Below are 26,234 nucleotides of genomic sequence, written 5' to 3'. Positions count from 1 at the left end.
CCACACAAACAACAGAGTTTATAAATATCATGAAACTTAGACTAGTTAAGTAGCTGACATAGTTGAGCACTGAGATAAACATCAGTATGAAAGATTCAAGTCCAGCTGATTGAAACTTATCTATGTGAACTACAGAAATAAGATATTGCTTGTGTTTACAGAAATGTATTTAAATAATTGTAGAACTACTGAAGTTATTAAACTTACCAGGTAGGTTATCTAAGTGTTCCCCTCCGATTTCCATGAAACTTGGCACGTGTATAGAGGGGCCCAAAGGAAGAAATACGTGTTTTTTTTGTTTCAGCTAAAAAACTGTTTCAGAGGGCAAAACCCCCTCAAATGTCAAGATGAGGACAAATTGAAGTGGTTATGTGACCCCAAAACCATGTAAATATGGCATAGGAAGAACACACACAGCACAGAACTGTAGGAATGTCGGTACCAAATGCAAGTGCTATCGTGAAGTACAGATCCCCACTTCAATTTCTCCTCATCTTGACATTTAAGGGGGTTGGATTTGCTCCCTAAAACAGTTTTTAGCAAAAAAAAAAAAAAAAAATCTTCCTTTGGGCCCCTTTATACACCTACCACGTTTCATGGAAATCGGAGGGGACACAGGAGTCAGATCCCCACTTCAATTTGCCCTCATCTTGACATTTAAGGGGGTTTGCCCCCCAAAACAGTTTTTTAGCCAAACAAAAAAACATGTATTTCTTCCTTTGGGCCCCTCTATACACCTGCCAAGTTTCATGGAAATCGGAGGGGTCACAGGGGTCAGATCCCTACTTCAATTTGTCCTCATCTTGACATCTAAGGGTGGTTTTGCCCCCTAAAACAGTTTTTTAGCCGACACAAAAAATCTCGTATTTCTTCCTTTGGGCCCCCCTATACACCTGCCACATTTCATGGAAATCGGCGGGGGACACCTCCCTTGTTAGAAACAGTGTCACACCAATACCTCTGAATGTTAATTTATATGTTATTTTTGTGGCAGTGGTAGAAAGAGATAAATATAATCACACTTTTGAGAAAAAAACATGTGAAATATTTCAAAATATTAATCCTATATTATTGTGTCCATTTATAATTTGTTACATCTTAAATTTATATGAGTATATAAAAGTTAAATATTTTTCTTGCTGAGCAGTACAAACTAATTGTTGCCGTTTGTAAGAGGACACATTTGTATGTCAATAAATATCGTCAAACTGAAAATAAACCCTCATTATTTTTTTTCTTACATTTTTCTGTACTTGACTGTCATCTTAGCATTTTAATTTATCTTAAATTGAACAATTCATTGATTGTACGTGGCCATACTTATTCCAGAAATAATTTTGTAGAAGTGGACCTAGCATTTGAAAAAAATACCCAAAGAGAATTTCTAATCTCTTTAAATCTGTTATTTAATTTATGTTCAGCAAAAAAAAACAAATAATAAAGTTACGTTACTAAAAATATATTTGTAAATCAGCAATACAATGAACACTGCATATTTCTGTTTTTACAAATCCTCATTACATATCAAACAATTAATTTCTGACACCATATTGATAGATAAATCTGAAGCTTGTGTATATTCAAATAACCATACATTGAGTGGTTAGTACGTATTTTTACATATGGATTCCCTCAATACATATCACTATAAAATGAATACGCTGCTTTATTGAAATTACTGGTTACACTAACTAATATAAACAACTAATATTTTTTGTAAACAGCTTTTAACATTATCTAATAATGTACTCATCTTCTAGAGAGAAAATTGCAAAGAGTTCACACATAGATTTTAGAAGTATTCACATTGTTTAACTGATTGGAAACATTATTGCACACGTCTTGTTCAAGCTGTTAATGTAGTATTGTGGTTGAAGAGAGAGTATCCATCATAATTATATTACTTTGCACTGTTGGATGCAAATTTCAAAGCTTCTGACGGGGATGCAATTATTGAGTATGCAAATTATTGCCAATTACTCCTGGTATGGGTACAGTGCTCAGTGAATGATGGATGCACAACCCAGCTGTCTACACATACATTGCAATCAATACACATTGAAGCACTCCTCTTTTGCTCAAGATACAGGTCTCATAGGGACTGTGAACACATTCAGTCAAAGTGCAAGGCTTAATGGGCATGTAGGGTCCTTACATTCAGTAATTCCTCGTTTTGTATATGGAAATTGCCACTTAGTGTTGACTTTGGCCGTTGTTGTTATCTCTAACATATAGTCATATAGTCATTGCAATAGTTGAACCATTGTCCAATGCAATAATTTAATCCAATTCGAATACTTTTTAAATTTTACAACACAATTATAGTAAAATCATTAATTTATACTTTGCTATAATTTAGCAGCTGTAGTGATATAGTGATACCTGATCACTGTATGCAAAATCCTAGTTTGATTCCTGAAACAACTGAACTCAAGCAAGGGTTTTCTATTAACCCCTTAAGTGTGGAATTTTCTGAACAAGTCACTACTTGAATATGTTGTTTTTTTTTTTGGCCAAATTCAGTTTCCTCACTCCCATCTCCTTTATTTTCTGATTCAGATTCACTGTCACTGCTTTCGGAGGTCAACAACAAGTCCAACTTGGGCTTCACCGATGGCATAGTGGTAACGTCGCCATGTTGAAAACCAAGGTGCCCCTGGTTTGATATTTGGTGGAGGAACATTGCACAGTGGTTCTGATCCCACTTTAAACTATATGTCTAGTCCCAATAAGCCTATATGTACATAAAATGAACTCAAAAACAAAACTTAAAAAAAAAAAAAAAAATGTGACTCACTGTCACACAACCTTCATACTTGAGCCATATTTTGATTTTCAATTATCCATGAAGTACACCACATGAGAGCAGATAACTTTTCTTACATTATTATTTACTTTTATTCTCTTTCTTCTTTTTTCATCTTATTCCTCTTTTGTGGTGTTTTTGTTTTTCTACAACTAGCATAATCCCACATAATATGATTGTTATGTTCTCAACGTCTGGGCATATATGTACACCACCCGCAGTCAAATCTAGTCAAAGCAAGCATGAAGCATATATATACACCTTCCGCATTGCAACAGCACGTTGCAGATGGCATATACTCGTATATAAACCATTCACACGAAAGAGGTAAATATCCAGAAATAAACAGCTCTGGGGCTTTCCAAGCCTCTTATCAATGGATCAATGGGTACCTGGCAGTAAACCCGAGGAAGGACGTTCAGGTGACTTGAGTGTGTTGCTAATCATATCATTTTTATGAAGTTGAAGTGAAAGTGAAGGCACATTTAGGGAATGTGAGAGTTGTTGATTTCGGCCATTTTGGAGGTGGGACAGGATTGTTTGTGTGGATTGCTTCCTTCATACTCCTCTATGCACCCCCAAAGTGCTTAGATATCATGGTGCAATGCACAGAACATACCTTTACTTCAAGTTATTTCTGAACACACACACAAAATGTAATATTTTCAGTTTTTTCCCATGAACATAAGTTTTGTCATGAACATAGGAAAAGGGTAGCTATGTACTTTTAATATGAATATTTATATAGATATTTGTAATAAAATATATTAAAAATGTTAATATAATACCTGAAAAATTGAAAAGTTCTATAAATTCAAGCATGAGATGATTTTTTGTTGTAAATATGCATTCTTATTAATATCACAGCCGCCATCCACTCAGGAGCATGTCTTATTGCTTGGTGGACTTCTGGTGTGAATTGTTTTGCAGCACACTTCTAGGTGCACTGCTGTTACCTGTTTGTTGCATCAACTACTACTTATGACTTCACAACAAGTTAACAGGCATAACGGCAGTGTACCATTAGCTTGCAGCAAGACAATGTATACTGATAACCTGCGTAACAATATACATTCCTGGTGACAGTGGCCACAAAAATTTATAGAACCATCAATAAATAGTTTCATATTTTATTTCAGTATATTAATTTGCTACCATGGTTTTCATTCCCCAAACCTGGATACACATTGTAATTTATATTATGTAATTTTTATTTTCCAACAGTGACAAGTTGCTTTCCAAGATAGATACTTCTGCACTTTTGGATACAAAAAGGTTACTTAACTAAATTCAAATTATACTTAATCATTTTAACTGCATACTTATATTATAGCATTTCAAGAAATTATTTTATGAATAGATTACAGAATACATGAATTCTTGGTAGAGTGTACCTTAAATAGATCACAGTATAACGGCATGACAGTCAATCTCTATCTTGCATTAGGTACTGGTTCGGCACAACCTGTGAATGGTGCTATTCCTAGTCTGCCTTCCCCTACAATGCCCAACTTTAATATTGCTGCACAGACGCCAAATGGTCAGCCAGCAGCATCGGATCCTTCGGCTTATACTAATGGCATACCGCAAACGTATCCTGCACGTAAGTTTCATCTTTATATCATCTATCAGCTAAGAAATATACTCTAAAATATTATGTCTATATGTAAGCTTATTTAGTTTTAATCATGTATTAAAGGCATGCTTATTTTGTTACTTACACTGGAGAATCCATTCCAGTGTTAATTTCTAGTCGTATGGAATTAGTTCATGAAACACTTAGTTTAAAGTAGCATACTTTTAAATATTGTAAATTTATTGCATACCAAAGTACAAAGTAATATATGTTAGTGGCAGCGATTGGGTTTCAAAACAGGGGGCAAGGACAGTTTACTTTCCCTTGGTAAGGTTTAGCATAGTGTGGGAGTAAAAGTGCCATACAACCCCCCCCCCCCTTTTTCCTAATTGCATCTACTAACATTAGAAAATCAGAAGAATAGTGGGAAAAAGTTATTCTATTTGCAATTTTTGTTTGCTAGTCATTACATTTCATCATAATCTACACTGCCTGTTCTTTCTCTCAAAATAATGTAATTACTAGTCCTATAAAGGATTAAATATATACTCACATATAAAGTTCATTATGGGCAATCACAGCTACAGCAACATCTTCAAGCAATATAACTTATAATTTCCATATCAAGTTATCAGTTCAAGCCAAGTTTGAAACAAAACAATTCACATATTGAGTCCACGTTAATTTTTTATACATATGTGGATATTAGCGCAATATCTATAGTATTTTTCAATTTATATATGTTCTCTTGTATGTTTTTAACAATTGAAAGTATAAATTACCTGATGGATGTGGTAAATACTGTTTAGAATTACATATGTGAAGATTGGTGTTTCTGTGTTGCACAAAACTTTCCAATTGTTCAATGTGTAAACACGAATATTCACATATGTAATAAATTACCTGTTGCAATGAACAATGTAATATATTATTCAAGTTTTTAAATAATATATTTTCTATTCATCATACTTTCTTGCTAGTGTTTTGATAGCAAATATTGTAACAAATCTTGAATAATATCAAAGGTTGCATCTCAAAGTTTCAATAGCTGTTTTCTTCCCAAAGAGTTGGAAAACAAATGACCAGTTATATAATAGACAAACTTTAACAGAAATCTCCATGCATCCTTTTTATATTTATACCCATTTTAACCTTTTCTTTTATGAGCATATATAGCTCCATTTTCCTATCTCATGAGGAAGATAACAGGTAGTTATTGAAAATTTGGGGAACAAACTTTCAGGTGTGTATGTAGCTATGTAATTCAAGATTTGTTATCTTCTGGACAACATGAGGCAAAAATTATATATTGTTTTATGAGTAACTGTTTAAGATAGAAAATCAAACAAGGCACCAGTATAAATAAAAACTCTGGAAGTTTTCCTCACATGATTCACATTTCAATGATCCAATAAGGGAACCACATGACATGCAGGAAACGTCCAAATAATAATCAAGCTCTTGCCATACAAGAGACAACATGTTGTTGATGTCTTGTTTTATTTTCTATCATAAATAGTTACTCCATAATAGCAGTGTAAAGCTCTTTCTTTTTGACTTACCCTATATTATGTGTTTAATAATATATTCATTAAAAGTACGGTCCAATTAGTCAAAAAAACTGTGATTACAAATGCAGCTTATGATCATTGGTGTAGTTCAAATGTTCTTTTTGGAGAAGTACGTACATTGCACATTGCCAGTTGGCATGACTTTTCTTTCCAAGCTTACAATTACATTGAAGTTATATTCAAAATTGCATAAAAGTATAAGTCCAGGACATTACTGGGTTTGTTACATTTTATGAAATTATTTACAGGCCAGTAAGTAATTACTTTGAGGTTGATAACATTCCAGGTTGTCTCAAGCCCAGTCATTCCCCATTACCGATGCTTATTATATTTTTTTTAAATTTCAAGAACATGCCATATTCAAATTTCACAAATAATTAAATTTCCTTGGAAGACTAATAAACATTCAAAGTTGAATACAGTCATCAACTTTATATTACTGGACTAGTTAGTACAACTTCTAGGTTACTTCATAAATTAAATATATTTATTACTTTCATGACATACATTTTAACTTGGCAATCCACAAGTAATTTTAATTTTCAAAATTTTTCAATTTCTAATTTTTGCTTTCATCACCAAAACTTATTGTAGAGAAAGAAGACATGTGGTTAATAACAAATTTACAAAAAAATATATTCCAAATATAAATACAGTTAATAATCATGTATATTTAGTTTATATGTTTTATGATATTTTGTTTATACTAGTAACTATAGAAAATATGAAGATTTTTTAAAAAAGAAAATGACTTGAGGAACATTCAATGGCAATATTTAATCTGATTCCATAACACATTTATTCACTGTCAAACTAGAATCCGTCAATTTATTAAGTAACTTTGATTGCATTTTATGGGTGGAGATGTAATATTGCCATTTTCACAAATAATTAAATTTCCTTGGAAGACTAATAAACATTCAAAGTTGAATACATTTGTATTTTAAGAAGCTTGCATTTGTGACATAATTTTATTAGTAAACAGATATAAAGTAACTTCTTAGTAGAAGATTCTGTATTTTAGAAACTTTTTAAATCAGTGGAACAAAACTTTGTATATTTATATATTAGGGATGGACTAAAATGAAACTTTTCCTGGCACCAACAAAATATGAGAATAACTAGTCAGTTATAAATTGGTAAACATTCTAAAGAACTTGAATAGTTCATTGACCACCTTAATTAATGAATATAACAAGGTGACTGCAATGGGTTCTGCACTAAGAAAGAAAAAAACAAGATTCATGAAAATTTATGCAGCATTTTTCACGTTACAGGCTATTATAGAAAAATCAAATTGGTAAAATTATCAGCAATTTATTGATAAATTGATATGCGTATATCAGCAGATATCAACACAGTGTGGAATAATCTGCACATCGAAGTATATCAAAGTAAATGGTTGATTAGACTTCAGCCCCTCCACAACATATGTACACACAAAAAATTCAATTATGAGAAGAAATTGTGGAAAATTTTATGTAATTTATACAAGTAGATCTATCTAGGAAAGCATGAAATAAGTTAATATTTTACAAGAGCAAACATTTTGTGATGAATCATTTAACTTCTATTATTCTTGTGAAATATGATGTGTTACTATAGCTAAAGTCACTAAAGGTTTGAATGTGGTCATCTTAGATTGGTTACAAAAAGCAAATAATATATAATTTGCAAGTAAACATGTTATAAAAAGGCTACAAACTTCTGAAGTAGTAATTTTGAGTTGTTCTTATCTTGCTGGTTATGCAAGATAATATAATGAAGAGTACTGATAATAAAAGGATAAATGTTATTCCATTCATAACCTCCCTTGTGCTTAAAAGATGGGATTTTTAAAATTATTTACATTCCATTATCATCCTGCACCCCCAAGGTGTCAGGCTTTTGGCTTGGGCTTAGGCTACGAGATCCACGCGGGTCTCCCGGGGGAAGCATAACAACTTTACTCCTGATATTTTGGCCAGGGTATGGGACCGGTGGTCACCCGCCATTGTGAGGAAATTGGGGAACTATGAATGAATTGTGTAACATGAGAACCTACAACAATGACTGCGGGTTTGTTCTGCTGACCACATGCCATCCTGTAACTTGTTGGATGATCAACACCTCATCTCCAAACCTCACTCTTGCACAGTGGGCCACAATTCTCAAAATGGAGACAGGACCATTATTCCAACTTGAAATCAGAGCCTTTAAACTATTAGTTCAACAGCTGGGAGTGAGGCCAGCAGTCAGTAGGTAGGCCGTGGCCCTCAAGGGCTGTTGCGCCATGGGTTATTATTATATTCCAGGATCAATCCCTCCCAAAATAAAAATCTGGGTATACTAATGGTCTCATCCTTAACATATATAAACATGCAAAGTATTGTTACTTTTTAAGGTGCTGTAGATTAGTACTCCAACCGATTTTCTGGGTTAAGAACAAAAATTACTTTTATGCAGATGCCCTTCATTTATCCATTCCAGCCCAAGGCTTGCCTAATGGGGAAGCCACTTTGCAGCATGCTGCATATCCTGGAATGCAACCGTATCCCGGAGTTGGTACGTTAAATCTTAGAATTTATATATCTCTTTATTTCTGCCAAAAATTTCTCATTTGCTGCAAAAATTACTAAATTCAATGTGCTAATATCTAGTGATGTCAACATCTGTTTAAATGTTTTCTTAGATTTCAAAAGCATTACTTAGTTATTTGGTTTTATAGTCAATAGCGACCAAGTGACGGGAAGAAACATTTAGTATGTAAGTATTGGTGCATGTATGTTTGTATTGTGTGGCAATATATTTACATATTTGTTAACATTGTGTTGTTGTTAATTATTGTTCAAAGTATACAGTCCTTTGAAATAAGATTTTTGTATAGGAATGACAAGCTTTTGATTGATCAATAATATATGAATGTTTTGAGTATTTCAAATGATGTTTCTTTTTACATTGCTTATGCAATGTCTGCATGGTTTGGTTATATAAAGTGTTCACTGCACTTTAAATTGCTTAATTTTTTGTGTAACTGCTCCACTTGATATGCTAAGCAAATGCTGGGTAGCTGCAAAACATATATATTAAAAAAAAATATTGTTTGGCACAATTTAATCTGAGGTCCTTCATAGACCATGATATTGAGGTTTCATATAGGAGCTGTAGCTATCATTAAAAAAAAAAATTCAACAGCAGGAACTTTCCTGTGATTTACGTCTGAGATTGTTTGACATGTCAACAAAATTTCACTTCAAAACAATTACACTGAAAAAATTTATTCCCTGATGCCGTGCTTACCATCTACTGAGTGTATGTATCAAATTTGTAATCTTCTTGGCAGCCTACCCTGCAGTTTACGGCCAGTTTCCGCAGGCTATACCCCAACCGATGACAACAGTCCCCCCTACGCAAAGGGAAGGTAAGAAGAAGGACCACTTTGTGCCTGATAATAGACTAATTTTTTAAAAAAAGACAATCATTAAGCCTAAGCCTGAAAGCAGGTTAAGCTCAGGCTTCATACAAAAGTTTCATTCTAATTGCTTTTCTGTTAATGACCTTGGTTCACAACACCATGTATATATGTTTTAATTCATATAAATAATTTTGATCTTAATATTTAATATGAAGTTTAGATTCCTTTCTTTAATAAAAGGAAGACCTAAAATGAACTTTGTGACAGAAACTTTTGTATGATATTTTTTATGTTCCTCTTTGATATTATTGCAACAGTGGGTGTGTGAGTTTTGATTGGTTGCGTTGTATGTATGTGTACATATGTGCGTATGCGTGTATTTGAATATATGCTCTGTGTGTTTGTGTGTGCGTGTTTTGGAGTGAATAATCATGAATGAGTACATATATGTTTGTGTGTGTATGTGTGTGAGAAAGTGTGTGTGAGTGTGTGTGTGTGTGTAGTAAGAAAGAGGGAAGGAGAAGGAGACATGTGTTTCTTATAAAATATAATGAGTGTATCTTCAATGCTGTGTTACATTTATGTGTGGGTATGTGAAATTGTGTGGAACAGTGAAGTGTTGTTTTCTTGTGTAATGCATTTTGTCCTTGTTTGCATCGTTGTCTATGTTGCAGCATTTTGTTTGTATATATACATACATATATATAAATAGTGCACTTATATATTTACATCCTGTTTAATGTTTTGTAGTTCTGTGGTGTGTGTCTGTTGCTTTTTATTTATGCTTCTGTGACTAGTTCAAGCAGGCTTATTTAAGTACAATGATACAGTCTGCATAAAAGCAAAGCAAAAACTTAATGCTTTTGGCTCTAGAGCTCATGTGTCAAGCAAATTTATTATTTTTATTCTTTTTTCAATCTTCTGACTTTACAGTCATCAATTTCAGAACTAGAATCTGTTGTAAATATGTTTAGGTGGATATATTAAACTTTTAAAAAAAAGTGAATCAATGGTCATATATATATGGTGTAGTGCAACCTTGTAAATTACAGCAAATTATATTTATTTCATCTCAGTACAGCAAAAACAGATTGTACATTGATAGTTTATGTAATTATGGAATTTTAGCAAACGCTTTGATATGTTAATTAAACTTTTTTTAGGATACTTCCTGCATTAAATTATATTATAAAAATGATTTTATGATATTTGAAACAATGTTTTAGAAATAAGGTGTGGAAATAGGTGCAGCATTTTGGTTCCTTCTGTGTTCTGGCTAATTAATTAACACACTCACTAAAATTTTCACACATTTTCTCTATTCATAACATATTTTTACATTTGGTTCTCGATAGGTTCTCTGCTATTAGGATTGAATAATTCTAATTGAAATTTGCTTTGACTATAACAATGTGGAGCAAAAGGTGTACTTACTCATCAGTGAAACTGTTGAGATTAAAACACTATAAAATATGTTGTATATTAACAATAAACACATTTTTTATAACTTTTCTAGCAGTTGTTTAAGTCTGTTTTGTGCATATAACAGTCAGGATGACATTATAAAACAATAATCTTGTATTTGGCCCTTATTTTTAAATACCTAGGTATATTGATAATTTTCTCAAATTAATTTTGAGAAAATTCAGTGTAACACAAGGTACTGATTCTACAATCATACACTTCTAATTTAAAATAATAGTTTTAAATTAGAAGTATATAGCAACAGTTCATCAAAAACCTATATATTTTTTACATATTTAATTATATATTTATTTTAAAAAAATTGTTTCTGCAAAGATATAATTATGAGGAGGCCAGGGCTTGGTATGACAAAATGAGGATTTTTTTCCTGCAAGCTTCATATTTTCTTTGAATTTAGTTTTTCTGTTCTTAAATTCAAACATATATATTTAACTATCATGATTTTTGTCTGTGGGTTATGTTTACTTGTGACATGCAGGGAACAACTTGTGAGAGTAACAAGTACTTTTGAATTGGATGCTGTAGTATTTGTATAAATCATTATTGTACTCTAAAATTAGGTTTAAAGCTTAGATGACATATAAGTTACAAAAACAGTGGGAGGAGTGGTGCAAAATAGAGCTACAAAATACCACATCCTATAAGTGGTATGCTCAAGTCAGAAATCATAGACCATGGTACCAAAACATGAATCTACCTCAGGCAGTGATTGTTTTTATATTAAGAATGGGAACAGGTCATGTATTAATAAATCGATATTTGGCTCGTTTAAAGATTGTGCCATCAACTTCCTGCCAATGCGGAGAAGCTAATCAAACACTTAACCATTTATTTTTTGAATGTCCCTTATGACAACAATACCGAGACTCTCTATATAAAAACTTACAACATGCACAGGTACCATTTCCGATATCCTTATCTACACTAATATCCGAACCTCGCACTGCAGTTATTTGGATTCTTTATAGTTTTGCTAGAAAACATAGGTTTACTATTTAAACAACCACGATGATTCACACTACAATTTAAATTAATAACCTCACAAAACTGTTATACCATAAGAACAGGAAGACAGTGCTTCGAAGAATGTGAATGATATTCAACAACAGTTTCGGACATAGATATTAACAACAGAACCTGAACTCAGGAACTTTGGCTAGAAACTGCAAACGCGATGTGAGCCATAAAATAAAGAAGAAGAAGAAGAAGAAGCTTAGATGACATTTATGACAGACACCAGCTCACTTGCTCTCAGTACAAGAATCATGTACCATAATGTGGAGTTCTGAACAAGTGGGGTTATTCTGAACAGTGTGTTCTAAAATGTTTTCCTGTTTTATACTTACTGAACTATTCTTGAAAGCCACCTGGAAAAAAATTGCTATGTTATTTTGGGATCATAATGGTTTACTCTGAGTGCAATAACTCCCATGTGGTCGCAAGACGGAACTAATAAAAAATAGAGACCTAGGAACAGTTGCTTTCACGTTTTCCAGAAACATATCAGCATGTTCAGAAAAGCCCCATCAGTAAGATGGAATTTTCCGAATAGCCCCTAGGTGAAGTACAACAGAGCATACATACAAAATGTGCTTGTGTTCACAATAGCCCCCAAATGAGTGTAATTCTGAACAGAGGTTTGAGAATTTTTTCTGGACCAACAAACAACACACGAGTCTAACAACTTATGGTACGTCGAAGGTGGCATCATGAGCTACAGAACTAATTTTTTTTAACTTTACACTGCTATCAGGTACCACTACAATTCAATGACATTTACTGCAATGCGTTCAGAATAGCCCCACATTACGGGACCAAAAAAAAAAAAAAAAAACAGTTTGTCCATGTTTGCTTTAAGCAGTACGTCCATGTTTGTTGTAAATATAGTTTAGGCTGATTGGGACTAGATCTATTGGGCTTCCGAGGGGAAACAATCCCAAGACACCTTGATTACAAGCAAAAATCAACATTCATGATGATGCCTCTGTTAGAAGGATATATGCTAATGATTTGGAATTCCACATGATTTCTTAATGACTTACACGATGAGGAAAGGAAATGCCTGAGTGAATCCTTTCATCATTCATTTCGAGGAAATGCATCATTCCTGTATGTTTGTACCATTTGAAATGGATGTGTGTGTGAGTAGTGTACATACATATGCATGCAGGAAGTTCTTCAAAAATTAATTTAAAATTATTAAAAACAAAAATGACTATATACACACTGTCACAACTTGTTCCATAATTTCACTCTTGAGCCAAAAATCTCAACAAACAAGTGCTAAAACTCTCAGGATATATTACTAGTACATGCACTTATTATATAAACTGTAGAGAAGAAACAACATTTACCACAGAAATTACCTAATGGCTGCTTAAAAACAAGAGTGCCTTCATTCAGCTCTAGTGAAAAGCACACAACTGGGGAGCAATTTCTTTAAAAATTTTGGAACCTGCATAAGTTCTTCATCCGGGAGAGGGAAAGGATTAAATACACATGGGTTAAAAGCTAAGGAGAAAAATACTTTTACTTCCCAGTAAAAAAAAAACATGCCAAAATTTCCAGTCTTCAAGCATTTTTATCCTTAACTTTAAACAATTATCCTTGTTTTAACCTATGATAATTAAATCCTTTCCCTTCCCTGATGAATAACATACATGGGTTTGAAAATTTGGAACATTCAAAGGTACATGTCTAGACAGTTTTTTTACATTTTTGCAAATATTCATCTCTGAGAACACATACAATGAAATATCCAACTTTTTGCTCATTATTCAACCATCAATGGTATCTTTAGATTTAGCAATGCAAGCTTGTTGCAATATGCCGAATGTCATGGTATTCATGTCTAACATTGGTAATAGAGGTCGCCATCATTTCACAATTTTATTGAATCCATCACTTGAATTGGAAATTGTTAATGGAGGGGGGACTAGGATAGTTGTTCAAGCTATACGCATGAAAAAAGTGGGAATGCTCTGTACAAATCTTCTTAACTGTGAAATTGTAACACCCTCTATTCAATTTGAGTGCTGATTGCATCCATCATAAAACACACAATACAGTGGAACCCTGATCTTACGTTCCCATATTTGAAATTTTCCTGCATTATGCATTCATTCTTGATGATCCAAGACAGTAAAATGTTATAAAAATTTCCTCGATTTTACATTTTCCCACATTTTAAGTTTCTTCAGCTTGATCCTCTAAAAAATGTAAAATCGAGGATTCACTGTATTTTAATTTTGTTGTTATTCTTTAAATGCACTTGTCTTTTATTTCTAAACCTATCTTGAAACTTCATATCTTGTTCTATTAATGTCATGTAGAGACATGGTTTTCCTCTGTCTTTTAACTTGTAACACTGTTACAAGTTACATAAGTTATACAAATTTTCAATAATTATCAGATAGATAGAGAATCTTAAATCTAACACACATATATTACTCTTTCTGTTTATTTTTTCAAATTTCAAACTTATTAGGTTCTTAAAAAAAATTCTCTAGACCCCTAATTTTACACTGCTCGAGTTTACATTCTCCTGCATTATACATTCGATCTTCATAGGTCCAATAAAGCAAGATAGTCCTGAAAAACATAACATTTCGGTTCCACTTTATTCTACATTAATTTTGATACATCACTAGCAATGCACATAAAAAAAGTTGATAATTCAAGCCTCATAGGTATCATAATATAAGTGGACTATTAGCTTTCTGCCTACATATATATATATATATAAATAAACATTAAATATATATTACTTGCAAAATATATGCTTTCATTCATCCATTGATAGTGTTGACTCTCTACCGCCATTAATGAAAGGCTGTGGTGTGACACGAAAATTAAGAGACAAATAAAAATGTATCTTTCTCAAGTAACACAGGTTTTATGTTTATATAAGTGAATTTTAAACATGTTTTTACTATGGGTTTAGACTTTTGCACTGTTGCTCAAATGTTTTGAATGATGGGGGAAGTGTGCTTATAGTCAGTGCTTTATTTTACAATAATTTCAAGATTCTAAAATAAATATTATTTCGTTTTAGAAATGATAGTTTGTGTAAATAAAATTTATAAATTAGAACATTCCTGAAAGTATGTTGGCAAATAATAAATGGAAGAATAATATATTAATACACACTAAATTCCACAGAATACAAACTTTAGACTAAGACATTTTTCATACTTTATTACTTTATAAATTGATGAACTATTGGAGAATCACGTACAAAGACATACATTTAACAGAATATACCAAAATATGTAATGCTGCTTATTGGATGTTAACTGTCATAATTTACACACAGATAACAATAAAGACATGAAAATACAGTGTACTAAAAAAACATACAATCTAGTAAAATTAAAAGGATGACTCATCAGTATACATGTTACTGAAGAATTAAAATTTTTAATAGATTTTAATTTTTTTATACAATATATTATCAATGTACAATCTGAATTATATATAATGTAGTTTAATGGGACTATAAGATAATTTTTCAAAAATTATCTAATAGTTGTAAAATAATTCACTGTATATATTTAATATAGTTGTAATATATTATAGTTTCCTTTCCTGATGCCTAACAGCATTTGAAATTCTTTTCATATATTTGCTACAATGAGGTTATTGCTTATCTAGTATTATATATTTATAATATTTCAATTTAAGAAAATTTACAAAGCGATAAAACTTTCAGGTATGTAGAATGAGTGTTACATTTTGTCCTATTCACAAGGAAGAGCTAGCAATAAGTGAACATAGATATATAATTTTCCTACGACAATTGAGACTGCTAAATGAATGAAATATGAACAATTGTGTGTACCCCATATTAATTTCAAACCAAAGTTAAGTATGCAGAATGCAATGTTAAAAAGTGATTTATTCAGTAGGGTTATTTTTAAAATTTATATTGTGCACCACTGATATATAAGAAATTATGTAATCTCCTCTGTATTCGTTGTCTTGCATGAGCTCAATTTCAAATATTTGAATCCATATTTTTTTCTTAATTCATGCTTTTGCAATCCCATCATAATGACGAACATCAGTAGAAACATAGGGTTTGAAATTTCATGTGTTTTCCAAAATTAGGATTACAGCAACTGAGAATAATTCATTTTTTGAAAAAATGTGGATTTCTTGAATGTTAAAATTCTGAAATTTGTGAATACAATTTACACTAAATGTATTTTATTTACGACATTAATTTAATATGCTTTACAATTTAATATATAATGTAGTTTCCTCTTATCTATATTAGCAGATAATGTTGAGTAGAAATGTGGTGTTCACAAATTTGGGCTGTAAAATTTTTCACTTCTTAAATTGTTGGTTGAAAATTCAAGATTCATGCCATATTAAAAATATTTAGCAGTAATTTAGTAGGTATAAAAATAAAGCATTGAAAGATTTTTTGAAAGTTAAATATAACTTTCCAAGAGCTGCCTTCCTAATTACCCATAATATTAATTTCAGTGTCAAAATATCTCTTCTCAAAAGAAGGAATATTTTAGATTTATTGGATCCCTTATACACAAGCAAATAAAATAGTTACATATACAAAATACGGCAGACTACATGCTTACATAAAAATTAAATGTTCCTAATAACTTATACCAAGTTCAGAATATGGTAGCATTTTTAATATCAAAAGAAGACAATTATTATAAATTCAATTTATTGGAAGTGTAGTAATAATAGTATTGTGTAATATATGGTTTAAAATATCACAGCCATGGGGGAAGGAAGTAAATAAAAGTGAAATTACTTGAGTAATTCCAAATTTTTCAACAGTCATTTTCAAGAATCGGTTAGTCATTGTCATTCCTTCAAAACTTCAAGTATTGTTGTAAGTAGAGACTGATCGAGCTACTTTAAATATTTTTTTTCATTCACTCAAGATTTAATGGAAGCAAGGTGAAATAATAGTTTCGAGGCAGTAAAGCAAAATAAATTACTAGGAAAATTAGTTGATCGCAAGTTAACAAATGATTGAAAAATGTTAGTGTGCAGTAAACTAATGCCTATCTTTATGCTTTTCATTTTTGAAGTTTGTTCCTAAGTCCACTTTATGTACAGAGAGGCTAATCAGGACTGGACCTACAGTTATGTGACTTTGCAGTTTTGTTTGTGTAGGCACACTCATAGTACGCTTAAATATTTTTAAAAAATGTACTTGTAGTAACTGGCCATCTATCTCAAGAAATAAACAACATATAAAATAGTGCTAGTTGTGAAAGATATTTGGAAATAATTATTGATTAAGTAACATAACATATTGTGAGTTATTAAAAAAAACTGTTGCATTGCTACATTTCTGCATTATCTGCAGTATATTCATGATATATATTTATCATATTATGAATGTATTATGCATAAATTATTACCAATTATCTAAGAATCAATATCTTTCATTTTGATCATAGTTATTGGCAATGAAGCATGTAAAATTTGAATTAAGCTAGAACATGAGTGATTAAATTAGTTTTGTTAATGCAAAAACATGTCTTTTTTAAAATATTTTCATTGCAATTTAATTAGCAGAAAGTCTTAATAATTTCGTCTTTCTGATGCATTGGTGTGTACATTAAAACAATAAGTGTATTACATTTTTCCTTCATTTACAGGTTACTATACCAAAGATTCATATAGAAGTAAGGAATCAGAGCAATGTGTTTCATAAATTATATTCAAATCTTCCTTCCCCAAAATACAATACAAGCTGTAACCCTCACCAGAGTGAACATTTTCGTTCTTCGAATTTTATCAGAAAATTGTCTGATTTTTTAGCAAATAGTAGATCATGTAGAGAAATAATGTTTAATTTCTGAAAAATTGTCCGTCTCTATATCTGTGGGCAGAAAACCACAATTTTTATGCCTCCTCAAATTAAAAGATGGAAATCTCTCTTTCATCTCCATGCATTTCCACTGGATTTCAATTGTTGCATTAATATATATACTAATTTGGAATGCAAGTTGAAACTTAAATACTATATTTGAGGTTTATTTTTCAAACATTCTGACTTATGCTTAGGTTATGTGTCATGTAATTGCAAGAGCACATAATCTCTGATTTTGCCTGACACAGGACCTGTAAATTTGTCCCAAATGCTGAAAATATTATTTGATAGCATTAAAAGCAGTGTTATGCTGTTGTCACATAAGGGTGGACATTTAAATAAAATTATTTTTATTTGTACACCACATTCTATTCTGCCTGTTTCTTGTCCCTTCTCTTCAATATGGTTGAATCCATCAGCTAACAGAAGACAACTACCCTTAGTAAATCCACCAATTGGTGCTTTTTCCCTTTCAAAATAATGCAAAACCTTTACTTTGTGAAGTAGCATTTATGGAAAATATATATCAGCAGAAGAGTAAGTAATTATTTTGTGAGCATATCTACTGACAAGTGATATTTTTTGACACAAATAATTAGTTACACATGCTGATTATGTCAATGTAATTTCGATTGAGCAACATTTTAATTGGCTTCATTTTAAATTTAATTCATTCATGTTGAACAAAAGAACTTTTACCAGTGTTGCTTTTATTTCAATGTTTTTCAGATTTAATCTGTATTCATCTTCAGGCTGTTTATTATTGTGTCTGTGCAATCATCTGTACACATGTATTTTGTGTTGTGCATGATCTCGGAGTGATTTGGGAACTGCTGGGAACAAAATTGTGACCAATGCTGAATTGTGTTAACAGACCACTTAGGGGGTTAAAAAAACCTATGTAGATGAAAATTTTGTTGTTCAGGATATCCTTAGTTGCTCAAGGTTGTTCATGATATTACACACAAGAGTGCAGGTGATGATTTAGAAAGAGGGTATTTGAAGGGTGATGCAGGGGATTTTCCTTTCTGCTTGTTAATTTTTGACTCCATATGAGGGGGGTTGGATGTTGTATATAATATCAAAATGCTCTGGAAGAAGTTAGTATACATTCAATTTCCCTCGACTGCAATTGTTTGAAACCCCAAACCACCGAATATTAAAGAGAGAACAACTCTCCAAAACATCAGAACAAAAGCAGCAGCCTTATTCACCATGAAGCAACAAGTACCAATCACATTTAATGAATAACGAATTCATTCCAGTTTGAAATTTTATATTTGTCAATAACTGATTTTGCTTTTATATTTGGAATATTAATTAAAATATAAAATTAAGACCCATTAAAATATTTGTTTTAAAAGTCAGTAGGCTAAGATATTTAACATTCAATATGAATAGCACCAGAAAGAAATGGGTGGGGGAGAGGTGGAGGGAATGTTTTCTAAGAGGGTCAGTAATATTTAACATACATTCTGATCGCATATGAAACTTGCATATCTTGTATGCTTGGGGGTGGGGGAATGGCAGATATACTAATTAACCCAGGAGCTCTCTGCTCTCCCTCATGCCCACCCCCCTCTCTGGTGCCATCACTGCATTTGAATAAACATGAACATCCATCACTAGAACATGCCATTAATGTGCCATTTTATAATACTTAATCACACTTCATTGCTTATAGTAAGCTTTTTGCATGGATTTCTTGAATATATATACAGTGCAGAAAAACAATCTTACAATGCTTGTCAGCTTTTTAAGCGAATATTTTATTTATATTGCAAGTACACTATCTTAATCTAATAAGTTTCATTGAAGTCTGTTGCATGTTACATTTGCAAAGTTCAATTTTTGGAAAGCAACAACTACATTAGCAATCTCAATAACTGCTTGAAATTTCAAATTAAAAAATTCTTCTACAAGAAGAGTTCCATTATTTCTTTAAATCCATCTTTAAAAATCGATACTATTTTGTATATGACTATAATAGAGATATATGGCTATATTTGTACTTATAACTTAATGAAATAGCAAATTATGATGATATAAGGATTCAACTAGAATAAAATATTTATTAATGATAGTACAACTAAAATTGCATGGATTTACAATTTGCTTATAATCTTATTAAAAATTATTACCAATGCACATATTTTTCATCTGTTTTGTTGAAAGAATTTATTTAGTTTTTTAGAGCTGATTTCATTACAGAGATTAAAACAGTTGTATTGTATCATTGTTATGGATCACCATATGTTCATATTTTGTTTATATTGAGTATAATAAATTTGCCGTCTCTTCACTGTGGTTAAAGATAAGCATCAATACTTCCTTTCCAAGTATATAGTCAGACTAATTTGCATTACAAGGTATACCATGAAAAACACCTAGAATGTGAGGATGTATGTTGTTAGTATTGTTGCAATTCAAGTTTGTTCAAAATTTTAAACCCATTGCTGGTTTCTTCACCCTGTTTATGCTATGATGAAGAAAACAGTAATTATTTTGAAATGTTTAATGGATTAGAATTGCAATCACATGGAAACAGCACATATAACCCAATATTATATATGTTTCTCGCCTTATCATTTTTGGTTAGATATTAAACATTCAAAAAGTTAGAAATATTAGAAATATATCAGACATCTTTAAAAAAAATGCACTGAAAATGCATTACCACATAATATATATGCACTTCATTAGCAATATTTTATCCAAACTGATGGGAACTTTCCATATTCATAGAGTGTGCATATATATTGTGATATACATTTAATGTAGGATAAATATTTCATATAATAAATTTAAAATTAGTTTGATATGTTTGTTTCAGAATTTTAGTATTTGCAATCACTGTTATTTTTATGCTTATATAATAGAGAATACCATTAATTTATTTTAGCTATTTTCTAGTTTAAGGCAGATTTCATCAATAACTAATATAAAATTTAATAATACACTACAGTGTTTTTCATGAAACCCTTGACTTAGCTGTAATCTTAGAAGAGTGTGTTAACATGAACTATGTAAAAATATTTAAAAATTATAATAGTTATAACTTAATAGCTTATGATTCTTATAGATTTAAATGTTTATTATAATAATGTACATCTAATAGTATAGAAATAGCATCTACTTTAATTGGTAGTTATTATGCATATGTAAGTATTAAGTATTAACATTTGGTTGAATGATACTTGGAAGAAATGTGTATATTTAAAGTAAGTTAATTGTAAATTATTTATTATTTTCTCTTTCCCTGTGTGTGTTACTTTAGGTTGAATTGCTGGATGCTATGTATGCACAGGAGTAAAAATGGTTTATTTTGATAGTTTGATATGATTAATATTTCCAAACTTTTTAAATATAAATAAATTGGAAAGGCATACCAAATTAAATTTTATATCTACAACATTGATAAGGAGAAATTAATGTGTCCTATATTTCATTGCAAAATTTAAAGTAATGTATTATTCTGTGTCACTCTCACGTCATAATACATCACCATCACAGTATCTTATTCATTTTAGTAACTTATTATCAGAACTGTTTGTCATATATTTTTGGAAACAATAACATTATTTTTGATAATCATAACAATTTTGCAGTATTTATCATACATCATACCTTTTTATCTGCCTTGGGAAATAAGGGGTAAAAGTCCAGTTTTGCCCAAAAAGAGTTTTGTCCATTTTCTGGAACATTAAAGTGGACCCCATAATTAATCTAACCAAACTTAACCCAACCTAAACTAACATCATGTTTTTTTCCTTCTCTTGTAAAATCTACTTTTTTGGATTTTTACCCTTTTTCCACCCATATATTAGCTATTGACATGAATGTGTTGCAACACAATTTAAAGCACTATTGAATTATAATTTTCATGTATTTTGAGTACATTTAAATATTGGGAAGGAACTTGTACTTCAAAATAGCAATACAAAATCTAATTATAGTATATTATTGAACATCAATAAGTTCTTAAGAAGAAAGTTGGTTACCCTGAAAAGTTGTTATGGCATGACACAGATAAAAGTATGGCGAAATTTTGTTGTAAGATTTTATTTATGCACAGAAAGTTATCAGTATTTCAGAAAATGATTACAAATGGCAGCAGTAAGCACTAAGCTACTTGCTGGAAGCTTAATAATGAACAGCAATTGATGTGTACAGAGTACATTGTTCAATTGTTAATATTACCACACATTCATCACAGTTAACATATGTAATACAATGAATAACTTCTGTGGTAATTTCTTGGCATTGCTGAAGTGTATTGTCTTTAGTTTTGCTATACTGAATGTTATATTACATGCCTTGTTCATGAACTGAAAAGTTTAATCAGTACAACAATGTAAGGTACATATTGCATTGCATATATTGATTATTATAAATTATGCTCATCAGAAGCATATACATATAATACACATGCTGATTAAAGAATAATATGGATATAAAAATTGTTCCATTTTCAATATATATAGTCTCCACTGGTTACCTGAATTTTTAGGTCTTTGGAAACATGACTAACATGAATGCTATTATTATTATTATTATGAAAAATAATAATGATAAGGGAAATATGTAGACAAATTTGTTACAAAACATATATTTTACTTAACATTGATAAATCAGTTAAAAACATTATCTATGTTCAAAATTACAGTTGATTGTATTTAACAAAGAATGGAAATGATATTAACTAAAATATAAATGAAAAACTAATGTTATAAGTCGATATTGCATAAAAAGTAGAAACAATGTAGTGGAGTCTTGTAAAATAAGCCAATGCTTTTTCTTTGCAAGACATTAGACAATGTTAAGATTTACATTGAAGTGCTAGAGATGCTAACATTACATCTTACTACGCTGCACAAATTCCTTTAATTTACCGAGTCAATAATGAAAAAGCAGTTAAGTATTAGTCACATTGTTCACCTGATATTGAGAATATGTTTATTTTTGTGTAACAAACAATTTTTCAGGCATAGGAGAGGTGAGTTGTTTCACTTTGTTCATACTAATGCTTATGTAGCTAATCAGTATTTAATAAAGTAATAAGGAAAATAGTTTTACACATATTCTAAATGTAATATATATGTTTCATATTTCTCCCACTATGTGCAATCATGACTTTAATCTGTTAACAAAAAGTTGTGTTTAATTTTTGTTTCATCGAATTCAAATCAGTTAAACAATTTTAAATAACAATAATGAAGACCAATATTCATGTGGAATTTCTGCTCTTTTTTTTTGTGGATGCAAATTACAATAACCCTTAGACCAACTGATTTTTTTCAAAAATAAATTGTTGGCATTATATGATACTGCATTAGATTGAAGGAATGAGAATTTCTGTAATATTCTTTTACATTTTATTTATACAACAGGCCACTCAAAGGACCCTTTTAGGAATTATGCATACTTCATCTCTGGATGAAGGAACTTAAAGAGAAACTTGCAATTATTATATTTTAAATGTTGTCTTTTTTACTTCCAAGATAATTTTTACACACATTCACATGTATATAAAATTTGTCTAATTTATTGTTTTATATTCAGTATACTTGTTATACTTAATACTTAAAAAATATGGATATGCTTTTGAAACACACAAAATCTTTGATACATTTAAAGTTTGTATTAACTATAAGTTTTCTGAATAATTTTATTGAACGAGACATAAGTGGAAATTTTTGTGTGAGAACAATATTTGCCTTTAGGACAGCCTCTATATGAGAAGAATAATTTTTTCATTTCATCTCCATATCATCACATTCCTACAACAAATCTTTATCAAGAAGCAGTTTAATGGGCTAATGTAAATATGAACAAATTTTTTCAATCTTTATCTTTCAAAAGTAAAGTATTTTCATGAAATAGTTTCAATTGCACCATAATATCATGTGCTATAAATAACATTATTATCATGAACCATATAGTAAAATTATGTAGTACAAAGTAGTACAGTTCTTCCTCAACCAAACCCTTGTATTTTATTATCAATCATTGGTTCTGGAGATATTAACAAAACATCAATTGGATGTTCTTATTTTTAGTAAATTATATATACATATATGAAAAATATTAAACTCACAAATAACACTAAATATAAAAGAATATTTGCATATTTTTATGAGTTACATTCATAGAAAATTAGTTACAGCTTGAATTTTATTATTATATTAGCATAAGAAATTGATGAACTTTCTGCTAAAATGGATTCAATTGTTAAAAACATAAAAGATATAGATACACTAAAAATAAATTGCTTATTTTACTAACTTTAAGGACAAGAAAAAGATGCAGTTTGTATAACATATTTATATTTGTTTACAACAAATCTTACAATTACTAGAATATGACATTATTGATAAATTATTATGTTTATAATTAATAATGACACTGAAATTTTAATGACTATCTTTTCATATTTGATAAAGTTCAAATATGATCTTTCTTGGAAATTTCCAATTTCCTGAACATGATACAGTTACAAAGTGTTAGATGTATCAATAGCACTTTATAAACATTAAATTAGAAATATTTTGTTAGAATACAAAACAAATACTCGAAAATTAAGTTCTGTAATACTTGGCAAGAGAAGCCTTGCCCTAAAATTGTCAATAGCTCCAGACCAGCATACCCCTCTATATGTGTTCAGTGTGTCTATACAATCCTTCGACAATATCAAAATATTTCTTCTCCTTTATTTGCAGGCCTTCTAATACCTGCCAATTATGTGGCCTCATGCAGATACTTCCCTATTCAAGTTCAAATTTCAGGTGAAAATTTGATGCATTAATGTGTGTGTTAATAATACAGCACTCATACACCCAAATTATTTCTGTGGCACTACTTCTTTGCCATAAACAGTTAAAACTGACTTCTTGAGAGCTATTTGTGTAAAGTGTATAGTTCTTTGTGTATTTCATTTCTTGGTGTTGTATAAAGTGTGTCATTAATTTTTCAAAGCAATTGCTTAGAAGTTCGTGCATATATATTATTTGCTCCTTTAGTAATTGTGTAACTTGGAAAAACAAGCGCAACTAATTGTCTTATTTGCACATTTAATATTCTATAGTTTTTCCATGTACATGTAAGTGGGGAATTTTTATATTTCATTTGATCTAATATATAATTGCGAGATTTTTATTTAGGAATGGAATTTAAACATAAAGCATCTATGATTAGATAATCTTGGACAGGAATAAATACTGCAACTCATACCATTTTGAGTACATATATATATACGAGGGGATATCAAAAAGTAAATGAGTATTTTTTTTACAGCCAAACGGAAATGTATTCACAAAAACTGAAATATACATTTGGAAGTACATGTATTTCACCACCTTTCCATGAGATGGCAGGTGTGTGCACCTTGTGCACACCGATAGGCAGTTGTTTCAAAATGGGAACTACGCTTCAGACATTCCACACAGTTAAGCTGCGGAATGTGATTCGATTTCTGTGGTCAAAAGGACAAAACCACCTCAAATCTATCGTGAGTTGTGTGCAGTGTATGGTGACAAGTGCATGACATTCACAAATGTATGTAAGTGGTGTGCAAAGTTCAACGCAGGGCATGTAAATGGCTTCGATGAACCCCGTTCTGAACAGCCTCGCACATCCCACACACAGAGCAATGTTGATGCAGTTGAGGTATTGATTCAGGAGGACAGGTGGTCAACAATCCAAACAACAGTGGATGCAGTGGGCATTTCATATGGCAGTGCATACACCATCATCCATGAGGAACTTGGGTATCGCAAAGTGTCAGCAAGATGGGTCCCCAGACAGCTCACACCACAGCATATGGAGGACCATATGGGATACAGTCTTGAGCATTTGCTCCGGTACCGTAGGGCTGGAAACGCATTCCTCGACCGCATTGTTACCGGGGACGAATCATGAGTTTTCCATTACATCCCTGAGCGAATTCAGGACAACCCCGTCTGCAGGAAAGGTTTTGCTTACCGTTTTCTGGACAGCCAGGGTGTCATTCTTGCAGATTTTGGGTTAAAAGGAGCAACTATAAATGTTGCTGCACATTGTGCCACACTGGATCATCTATGAGCTGCTCTGCACTGTAAACGTCCAACAAAATCTCTGGAGGAGGTCATCGTTCTCCATGACAATGTTCATCCCCATGTGGCTGCATCAATGACGCAAAAAGTTAATTCCTGGCATTGGGAAATGCTCAAGCATCCAGCATACAGTTCAGACCTGACCCCATCAGACTTTCACCTGTTCGGCTCACTGAAGGAACACCTTACCGGCAAACACTTCATCTGCGACACGGAAGCTGTGACAGCCAAACGATTTCTATCGCATGGACATCGAACAATTGGTGTCACAGTGCGACAAATGTATAAATGTGAATGGATGTTATGTGGAAAAGTAGAGTAATGTTCAACCTTCAAAATGTATATTTCAGTTTTTGTGAATACATTTCCGTTTAGCTGTAAAAAAATTGCTCAATTACTTTTTGATAACTCCTCGTATATATACAAAATCGATAGAAGTAGTAATATCTTTTA

General features: G+C 31.3%; 1 protein-coding gene across 17 annotated transcripts in view; it reads left to right on the top strand.

Annotated features, from left to right (window-relative positions):
* bru3 (CUGBP Elav-like family member bruno 3) overlaps positions 1–26,234 on the top strand; it is a 725,341-nt gene that overhangs the window by 679,122 nt on the left and 19,985 nt on the right. For 10 of the 17 annotated variants that reach the window (XR_014442124.1, XM_083128184.1, XM_083128182.1 and 7 more), the window contains 4 exons: positions 4,254–4,409; positions 8,399–8,497; positions 9,276–9,353; positions 24,411–24,476. Coding sequence is in view for 16 of the 17 variants with exons in the window: in XM_083128184.1 (XP_082984310.1) it covers positions 4,254–4,409; positions 8,399–8,497; positions 9,276–9,353; positions 24,411–24,476 (399 nt within the window). In the remaining variant the exon portion in view is untranslated. The remainder of the gene's footprint in view (positions 1–4,253; positions 4,410–8,398; positions 8,498–9,275; positions 9,354–24,410; positions 24,477–26,234) is intronic. The other 7 variants (XM_083128189.1, XM_083128185.1, XM_083128186.1 and 4 more) reach the window with 4 other exon arrangements.

The sequence above is a fragment of the Lepisma saccharinum genome, chromosome 9 (genome assembly GCF_977018435.1).
Source record: "Lepisma saccharinum chromosome 9, izLepSacc3.1, whole genome shotgun sequence".
In the NCBI taxonomy this organism is placed as follows: domain Eukaryota; kingdom Metazoa; phylum Arthropoda; class Insecta; order Zygentoma; family Lepismatidae; genus Lepisma; species Lepisma saccharinum.
Note: the sequence above shows the minus strand (reverse complement) of the source record. Positions and strands in the feature narration are given on the sequence as shown.